At 37.6% G+C, this 10,140-nt stretch overlaps 1 protein-coding gene across 1 annotated transcript; it reads right to left on the reverse strand.

Moving 5' to 3' along the window:
• Window positions 1-7,500: 7,500 nt before the first annotated feature.
• Window positions 7,501-8,358, reverse strand: LOC131017285 (uncharacterized). The gene is made up of 2 exons (XM_057946011.1): window positions 8,113-8,358; window positions 7,501-8,034 (listed from the first exon to the last, which is right to left on the reverse strand). Exons 1-2 carry the CDS (start codon window positions 8,230-8,232, stop codon window positions 7,612-7,614), a joined length of 543 nt encoding a protein of 180 aa, XP_057801994.1. The 5' UTR covers window positions 8,233-8,358; the 3' UTR covers window positions 7,501-7,611.
• Window positions 8,359-10,140: the final 1,782 nt, after the last annotated feature.

A 10,140-nucleotide genomic window follows, 5' to 3' on the forward strand; every position in this document is an offset into this window, starting at 1 on the left:
TATCTTATACTTCTTCTATCTACGATATTATTTTCACTTTGTGGACGGCACGGGTTTTAGAAAAATGGTGGATAGTAGTTGATAGTAATGAATATTATTGTGAGTGGAGTTTGAGTTCCACTATTTTTATGAGTAGAGTCTGTGGACTCTATTGCTAAATGGAAGTGGAAATGATATTGTGGATAGACCAAAATGACAAAAGTGGAAACGATATTATGGACGAATGAAATATATAATAGGATTATAGATTTATTCCACGGGCACCACAAAATTCCACCATTTCAAAATCTCTCAATTCTTCTTCATTCTTATTTTCTTCACAACTCCTATCCCACATTTCTTTTTAATTATACTTCACGTTGAATAAAGTCTATATAAATAGTTATGTATTGTATCTCATCCTACATATGTTTTGCACCTTGAATTAAATTTAATTTGGCTAATTAATTCATTAATTGGCCAAATAAATAGTTAATTTGACTAATAATAATTCAATCAATAAGTTTCTCAAGTAATAGAAATCCATATATTAGAACAATGAATTAATAAATTTAATTTTTCTTATTTTATTTTTTTAGTTTACTAAAATTTTAATTAAATATGAAATAATTAAGTTTGTGAAAAATAATATAAATCCATATATTTGATATTATGAATTTTATGAATTGATAACTATTAACCTGTGTAAGACTCATATTTCATTAGCTAGCTTCTTTAAATTCATATATTAGCTCTTTATATCCATATATATTTGTTGATAGTAATATATTGGCTTCAATTTTTTTAAAATAAAATTTGAATCCCACAATAATTTCTTTTTGAGACCTCATCAATTTGAATCTTGATTTATTTACATAACTTCATATTAAATGATAAACTAAATTTATGATCAAAAGAACGTATAACAATATAACATTTTATTAGATTAATTGGATAGCACGTTGTTAATTTATTTCAAGTAGTTAATTAATTATTTCTATGTTATGCTTTATTGTATAAAATATAAAAAAGATCAAATAATTTAGTTTTGTTACTTCTTATAAAATCAAATCAACCAACTTCAGTACAAATTATTACTAATTTTTTCAGAACTAAAATATTTATTACTTGACTTAACTGGATTAACCAATAATTGAATTGAAAAATTCAGTTATTTTGGGCTCGAGGGAAATTTAGTTTTTCGTAGATGTGATAATTCTAAATTTAAGTTATCTAATTTGATTTTTTTTTTAAATGATGTATTCACCAGGGTTCTAATATTGACAAAGTTGAAAATCTGATATCTTGTAAGCGTATGATAATTTTCTAAATATAATATTTATTTATAAAATAAATTAAAATATAATAAAATTTGGCTTAATATATTTAAAACTAATTTATATTGACATGTCTGCATAAGATTTTTATTTGTTCAACGTGGCAGAATTATTTTTGTATTAAATTAATGACAATATAAATTGATCAATTAATTGATAAGAATTTCTACTAGGTTTATGCTTCTTTATAGTTTTAGAAGAGATGATTCCCAAAATTCACAACTGGTCTTTTAAACTCCGAACCAAATAATTTTAAAAAGTCAGAGATGGTCTATCAATTGGTCTTGAATATAACTATACAAGTGATACTAGTCTTGATAGATAAAAATAGTAAGAGTAATCACTTTGATGGATTGAAACTTTGGAATATCACAAGACCGTTGATTATTTCTATAATGCAAGTTAGTTTTGTTTGATTCTTATCCCATGAAAAAAGTGGGACTGAAGATATCTCACTCTCAAGGATAAAAATACTCAATCATGCAAAGTAAACGCTTTGGAGGGCGTTACTTTGCATGATTGAGTATGTATATCTTTAAAATTAGGATTTCTCCAATCTCACCCTTTCAATAGAATAAAAATTAAGTAAAACTAGCCAAATTATTGAAATGATGAAGGGCATTGAGATATCCCAAAGTTTCAATTTATTAAAGTAAATATATATAGGAATAATCTTACTATTTTTATCTATCAATGTTAATCATTCAAAGTAAACACTCCCTAGTTTGATAAACTATCATCTGTTCTACTCTAATAAAATATAATTCCTTAATTTCGTGTGAAAATATGCAGCAGCAGCAGTATTTATGGGTACACCATAAATACTTATCATCAAATGTTTGGACCAAACTATATATATGTTTAGCGATGCGAATTTAGTTGAGTTAGAAGGAAAGGAAGAAGAAACTTGGTGCGCAGGTAAATAAGACATCGTGTATTTATTATGACAAAATGTTCTAGCATTGACATAATTTTGAAGTATAGGCAGACTAAAAATGAATGTGGCATAAAACAAGCTCGTTTGTTGCTGTTGTTTGCACGAAAAAGCATAAAAAGATCGACCAAATACTCATTTTCTAGCATCAGAGAGATTATTACTCTTTGTTACATTCTGATGCATTTTTTTTTTCAGGCTTTAAAGAAGGAGTCTTTGCCTGTTTATGGAGATGGAAAGCAAACTAGGAGCTTCCAATCTGATCTGGTAAAACCAAAAAAAGAAACAAAAAAAATCAAATAATACGAATAGGATCTTTTGACCCACAACTATTTTTGTGGTTTGGCCACCAAAAATTTATCACTTCCATTTACAGTATTAGGGACTTAGGGTTCACTTAGATGAGAGAGAGACTGAGATGAGAGACTAAGAGAGAGAGAGAGAGAGAGACTGACCTGTTGGTCGAGAGTGGCGCGGCGGCGGTGGCGCAGCGGTGATGGCGCGGTGGCTGGAAAGAAAGGGTGGCGGGTCATACAGGGTCAGAGAGAGAGAGAAGAAAGGGAGGGAGGGAGACTTACCTTTGGACGGCGGCGGTGATCGGCGAGCGGCGAGCAACGGCAATCGGCGGATGGAGGCAGGCGGTGGAAATGTGCCCTAACTGCTGGGTCTGCCCGATTTTTACCAAAATTACCGACGGCAGAAGTTGTCGGTAATATTCGACCCGTCCCAAGTATACCGGCGGCGCGGTGTTGTTGGTAATCACCGGCGGCCCGCGCCGTCGGTAGTATTATTAAAATAATAATTTATAATAAATTTATATTCACCGGCGGCATCGGAAATCGCCGACGATGACTGCCCTCGGTAACTTTACCGGTGGCCCTCGCCGTCGGTAAATGTGCTATATCCGACCCGCCCTTCGTGCCGTCGGTATGTAGTCGGTGGTTACCGAGGGCAAGCTTGCCCTCTATAACTTTCCTCGGTATTTTGCGAGTTTTTCGTAGTGAGTTATCTCCTCTCATCCATCAGGTCGGTGGTGAAGACGTCGAATTTAGTAAGTTCACCGAAGTGATTTTTCTGAGTTTTGATATTCACTGTAAAAGGAGGAGTAGCTATCACAATTTTTCTGTTTTTCATCGGAGAAGGAGAAATATGTATCACCTATGCAGCTATTTCCGTATGCGGCGATGATGGCAATGCAGACTGAATCGGAAGAAGAGAAAGAGGGGAGGCGACGAAGGTAAACCGTAAAATCGAGTAGCCGCAAACTGAGTCGGAAGGAGATAGGAGGCGGTGGAGAAGATGGAGAAGAGTGGAGAAAATAAATTCTTGCTTAAAAATTGAAAAAAGTTGGACAAATGAAAAGACTTGGAGGGTGTTTGGCTGAGCTTATAAGCTCTTCAAAACAACTTATAAGTTATTTTAGAGCTTATAAGCTCATTCAAAGTGTTTGACAAAATGAGCTGCAAAACAACTTATAAGCTCTCAAAAAAATATGTTCATCTACCCTAACTTATTTTTTATAATCTTATATACAACAATCAATTTTTACAAATATTTTTCAACGATTATTTATTATTTTCATCATATATCATTAAAGTTCATTTCTTTTCGATTTCTCTCTCTAGCAAAAAAATTATCTCTCTAACGTATAAGCTCAATTATTCAAACACTTTAACAACTTATAAGCTCTTAAAAAACTATATCTTATAAGCTCTTAAAACATCTTATAAGCTTATAAGCTCTTTAAAATAAGCTTAGCCAAACACCCTCTTGGCCATCAATTTTAGAGAGAAATATGAAAAGACAATTTTATCCAATTGATTTTAGGCCGGAAAATTTTGACATACTACTTTCCTTTAGTATAATAGATAGATTAGAATTGCAAATAGATTTATTGTTTCGAATGCCCCAATAAACAACAAATAAATGAAATCCATATTTTATTTATCTCAAGAATGGTTATATTTTGTAGGGATATATTTGTCTTTTAATTTTTTTTTAAGGTTAATTATATTTGTAAATCTCACTCTTAATCTAATTTTTAAACTTGGCTACGAAAGACATCTAATACGCTGTTTATAGTTTTATCTTATCTACCAAACACTATAATATCATATCAATCTCAGTTTATCTATAATACATATCTTGCGTTTTATCTATCTTATCCCAACTAGGCTACCAAACAAGCCCTAACAATTTATTAATGTGAAGTTTATAAATCGTGCGCAATGCATATACTCTAGAAATAACAATGGAACGGATCTGTCGTTCACTATATTTAACAACGAAAATTTCCATCGTTAATTGTGATTTTTTTGTAGTGTTAATAAACTAAGTTTTGAAAACATGAGCATAGTAAATCAGATATTAGTAGCCTTACTTTGATTGGAATTAAAGTTAGTCTTACGAGACCTATTGAGATTAGATTATCTTGTGTGTTTTAGAGCATCCGCAACGCATTACACGATCTCACCCTAGTGAGATCGTGTAATGCGTTGCAGTGTCGCCTTACACGAGGGCTACACGTTCTATCGTGTATGCCCGATAACCTTCAAAATTTGGCGCGTGTTCTACACGCGCCATATTTAAAACAAAAATTGAAATTTGAAAATTTGAAAATTTTTGGCAGCTTTGACTGCCTCGATTTGCGGTCCTTTTTGACAGTTTGAATTTTTTTTTATTTTTTTTTCTTTTTTCTCCTCTTTATCTATTCTTTTCCTTCTTCCTCTTCTTCTTCTTCTTCTACTTCACTTTCTTCCTTCACACAACAACAATTCTTCTCTTTCACTCTTCCAATATTTCTCTTTCAATATTTCCTTCTTTTTTCTTCAAAGCATTCGACGGTGTAGCTCACGCGATCATGGAGGAGATAGAGTTGCAGAAATAATTGCTTGCTCAAATCTACACCCAACCAGCACCGGAGCCGAGACGTGTTAAACATCTCCGGTCTTACGTCCATCGTGATCGTGAGGATGCCCATCTACGTCTGATGCAAGACTACTTCAACGATAATTCGACGTACTGACCTACATTTTTTCGACGTCATTTTCGAATGCAGAATGAGCTGTTCTTGCGCATCGTCGAGGTTGTTCAAGGTAAAGATACTTACTTTCAGATGATCACTGATGCAATAGGTCGGGACTCTCTCTCCCCTTTGCAAAAATGCACGGCGGCTATCCGCCAATTAGTCACCGGCGTCAGTGCAAATATTTTCGACGAGTATCTCAAAGTTGCCGACTCGACCGGGCGTGTATACCTCAAGAAGTTTTGCAAGGCTGTCATCCGGGCTTTCAGAGGCCATTATCTGCGCCGTCCAATGCAGGAGGACATCCCATGCCTTACTCAGATGCACGAGACGCGACACGAATTTTTCGGGATGCTCGGGAGTCTTGATTGTATGTATTGGGGGTGGAAGAATTGCCCAAAGGCGTGGCACGGCGCATATACAAGCGATGATCAAGGGGAGCGAACCTTCATCTTGGAGGCCGTTGCATCCCACGATCTGTGAATTTGGCACGCCTTCTTCTGTTTTGCTGGTTCGAACAACGATATCAATATTCTCAACCAGTCGCCTCTCTTTCAGGCGAACCATCGCTACTACCAGATAAGGTACTACTTGTGCGACGGCATATATCCGGAGTGGCGTTGCTTCGTCAAGAGACCACCAATGGCGTCCAATCCGAAGGAGGCAAGATTCAAGAAGATGCAAGAATCGGCACGGAAGGATGTCGAACGTGCCTTTGGAGTCCTTCAAGCTCGGTGGGGAATCATTCGAAGTCCGGCGTGTAATTGGTATGTGGAGCACCTCAGGGACATCATGTTGTGTTGCATCATTCTCCACAACATGATTGTGGAGCACGAAGGTGAAGGAGCAACCAATTGGAGAGATGACGACGCATGACACGGGGCGTCTAGCAGTGACCAGACGGAGAGTGGTCGAGCATAGCAACCCCGGTTTTCTTCGAGGAATATGTGCAAAGAGATACTATTTCTTGAGATAGGCAGTTGCACGCCGCGCTCCAACGTGATTTGATGGAGCATGTTTGGGCACGTTTGGACCTCTAGACCAGAAATAGTTATTTTTAGGATTTATTTTTATTTTATTAACTTTTATTCAATTTTTAGGATTTCAAAATTAATGCAATTTAAATTTGAAGTAAATTGTGTGATTTAAATTTATGCAATTAAACTTAAATGAAAAATGGAAAAAATCAAAACTAAAAAAATCAAGTAGGCTATCATCACTACAAAAAAAGCGTTGATTACCGACGGCTAAATGCCGTCGGTAACAAAAGACGGCCGCCGGTAAATAGTGTTACCGGCGGCGATAACGGCGGCAAGCTCCCGCCGCTAAAAGGTTCGTCGGCAACGACAATAACGGCGGCGAACATCCGCCGTCGGCAGTTAACGGCGGCGATGCCGCCGGAATTGTCGCCGTTAAACGGCGGAGCCTAGCCGGAGAATTAGCGGCGGCATACACCGCCGCTAGTTACCGAGGGCTATTTTGCCGTCGGTAGAGAGCCACCGGAGTCCGGCTGACCTTGCCGGAAAACTAGCGACGGCGATTACCGCCGCTAAATAGCGGCGGCGAAACGCCGTCGGTAACAAGCTACCGCCGGCCGGTGGGTCATGCCGGAGGATGGCCGTGTATTTACCGAGGGCAAATTGCTGTCGGTAACTACCGACGGCGTTTTGCCCACGGTAATGTTTTTTATTTTATTTTTTTATTTTATTTTATTTTATTTATTTATTTATTTATTTATTTTATTGTATATTGTATATCCACAATTTATTTCCGTATTTATACGGTATTGCATACTTTAGACGAACTTCCCAGTCGGCGACCCGACTTCCCAGTGGGTCACCCATCTTGCTTGTGCTCTGTGTCAAGCACGCTTAACTTTGAAATTCTTTTCGAGTGATCACCAGTACAGAACACTCGTATTATTGATATATCTACATCTATTAATTCATTTAAATGCTATATACTCACTCATATAATTATAATCTTTGAATATGTGGAGATAATACCTGAAATATGTTGTTAATTAGTGAGCGAGTTCGTTTCGGTCCTTATTTTTATCGTCGGTAAAATATTTAATTAATATTTAATAATTAATTAATTAATTTTTTTTTTAACATTAATACACCAAAAGTGTTTTAATTTGGTTATTATAATGTGATTTGAATTTATTTGTTTATGTTAAATGCAATCATCATCATCATTGCCATAAATATATAAAACATATATAGTTTTAATAATTAAAGCACTTGAAATATATAGTTCAATAAAACATAAATTTGAAAAGAAAGTGCAAATGTAATTTTGTTTGAAAACATAAATATATAGTTTTAATAATTCTAAGCATCATCATCATCATCATCGGCATCAGGCCCTGGAGGTGGCTGAGCATTATACATCCTCATAAACGCCTCCAATTGAGCCATGCGGTCCTGCATCTGTTGGCGTGCTGCTTGCTCTGCCGCCATGCGCTCCTCCATCTGTTGGCGTTGTGCTTGCTCTGCCGCCATGCGGTCCTCCATCTGTTGGCGTTGTGCTTGCTCTGCCGCCAATCGCTCCTCCAGCGTGGAGATCCGTGTCTCATAAAGCTGCTGAGACACCGCAGAACTGCCCGTGCTGCGGATAGACCCCCTACTAGCCTGACTCTGCCCGGCACTCCCGACGCCGTAGATCCGTGACCTATCAATTTGCACCACCTCCAAATACACCTCGTCTAGCCGCTCCTGTCGTCCTGTGGCAGCGGCCAGTCGATGAACCTCGGCCTAATACATACATAACAATGCATAATTGTTAGAAAATAAATACATTCACTAAATATTTGAATAAACTTAAACACTTACGTCAATTCTAGCATCTCTCTCCGACGTATAACTTCCGTCGGCGTACGTGTGGAGGCGGAGGGAGGTGACATAGTTCGGTGCATCCTGGGGAGTACCAGGATCCAAGCTCTGTAGATGCATTTATATAAGATAAATAAGTTATATTAGTCAATATATTAATTTAATTTATATACTTAATTATTTGTTAATTACATACCATATACTGCTGCAGGATACGAGTCGACTGGGACCCGCCCACGTGCCTACTGATCCCTGTACCCTCTCCATCGGGCTCGGACATCCGGTTGGCACGTGCTCGATTTGAAACAGCCTCAACCTCGGGCTGATGCCAGTAATCCCGGAGTCCAGTCCAAAAATCGGGAGTCATCTAGACGGGCCTAGACATCTCTCTCCCTTGGCGGATACACTGCTTGAGATCTGTCTTGTAGTCGCTCATCATGTCGGAGTACCTTTTGCGGGCTTTTGTCTCCCACATTTTCCTCACGTCACGCTCATCATCGGGCTGCCACATAAACTCTTTCTGTTGAAAGAAAGAGAATTAATTTAATATCAAACATTTTAACAATTTAATATGATATATTTATATGTATTATAAATTTAATTGTACCTGTAATTCATCAAAAAATTTATCCTTCATCGCCGGGGGGGTCAACTTCCATGTGTACCCGCCTGGGTTTTCAAACATCTTAAATGTGCTCGTGCAAGCTTTGGACAGGCCAGTGGGCTCCAACAAAACACTGTGTACAAGTAATTTTGTCACTTAATCATGGTGTACGAGAAACAGTAATTTTAACTAAAATACTTACCCAGTCGTAGGATGCCTCTGAAATTGCGTCCTCCCATCTAATGTTGATGTAGATGCTGCAGTAGACACTTCAACCTTTGATCTTGCGTTGACTTTGCATGCTGACCACCAATTTTTCTTTGATTGGTTCGTACTGGGATAGGGACAGTAAAACACTTGAACTACTTGACTCGCCAAAACAAAGGGATCATACTTCTTATATCTTCGTGTGTGGTTCAGTGAAACTAACTTGAAGTCTGTATCAATAGAAGTTCCCTGAGCCGACAAGTCAAACCATTCACAGTTGAACAAGACTGTCTGCTTAATTGGATACCCCGGATACTCCAGCACGCAAACCTCTTGCAGACGCCCATAAAAGTCTAGCACATCTCTATCACTACCATAGACCGAGTCTTCTGGACAGTTGTTACCCTCTGGTAAAGCAGCTTTCATCATCGAAGACATCTGATTGTAAGTCCTCTCTGACATGTGGCTTTCAGTCTTTATGCTCATGAATTGAGTCATCCAACTTAATTGTGTGTACGTGTCACATCCTGCGTACAATGGAGTATCCGCTGCATCCAACATGTTATAAATCTGTTGAGCGTCATTATTGGGCGGCTGCTCCAGATTTGGAGGATCTTGATAATTACTAGGTCCAACATGGTCATGCACCATCCTTTCGTAGTTATTGTATAATCCATCATCCTCATTCATTATAGCATGTTCTCTCGGCATAGACAGCGGTGCTTCCCCGTGACAAACCCAAACTTTGTAATTCAGGGCAAATCCACGCCTACTAACATGTTTTCTGACCGTAGGTACATCTAAATACGCTTGATTCTTGCACTTCTTACACGGGCACCTAATGTTACCTTGTCCATCTGTGTACGCCGTTTGATTGAACGCCCACTCAAGGAAAATGCGGTACGATCATTGTATCTCGCGTACATCCACGTACGATTATTACTCATTCTTGCAAATTCTAATTGAAAAAAACAAATAAAATATAATAAATTACTTGAAATCTAACAAAATTTCGACAGCATAACCCCACTATCCTTACTACCAAGTGCTCGACTCTACCAGCAACTATAGTGACCATAGTGGTCCTAATTTACTAAGCCTATACTAGGTCTACCCGGCCCCCCAATGTCGAAGCAATAATACAATATATACAAATAAAAGCAATAAAAATCATGGTAATTAAATTAAAAACAATCATTTGTAGGGAGAAGATCCTT

Source organism: Salvia miltiorrhiza, chromosome 3 (assembly GCF_028751815.1).
Source record: "Salvia miltiorrhiza cultivar Shanhuang (shh) chromosome 3, IMPLAD_Smil_shh, whole genome shotgun sequence".
Classification (NCBI taxonomy): Eukaryota; Viridiplantae; Streptophyta; class Magnoliopsida; order Lamiales; family Lamiaceae; genus Salvia; species Salvia miltiorrhiza.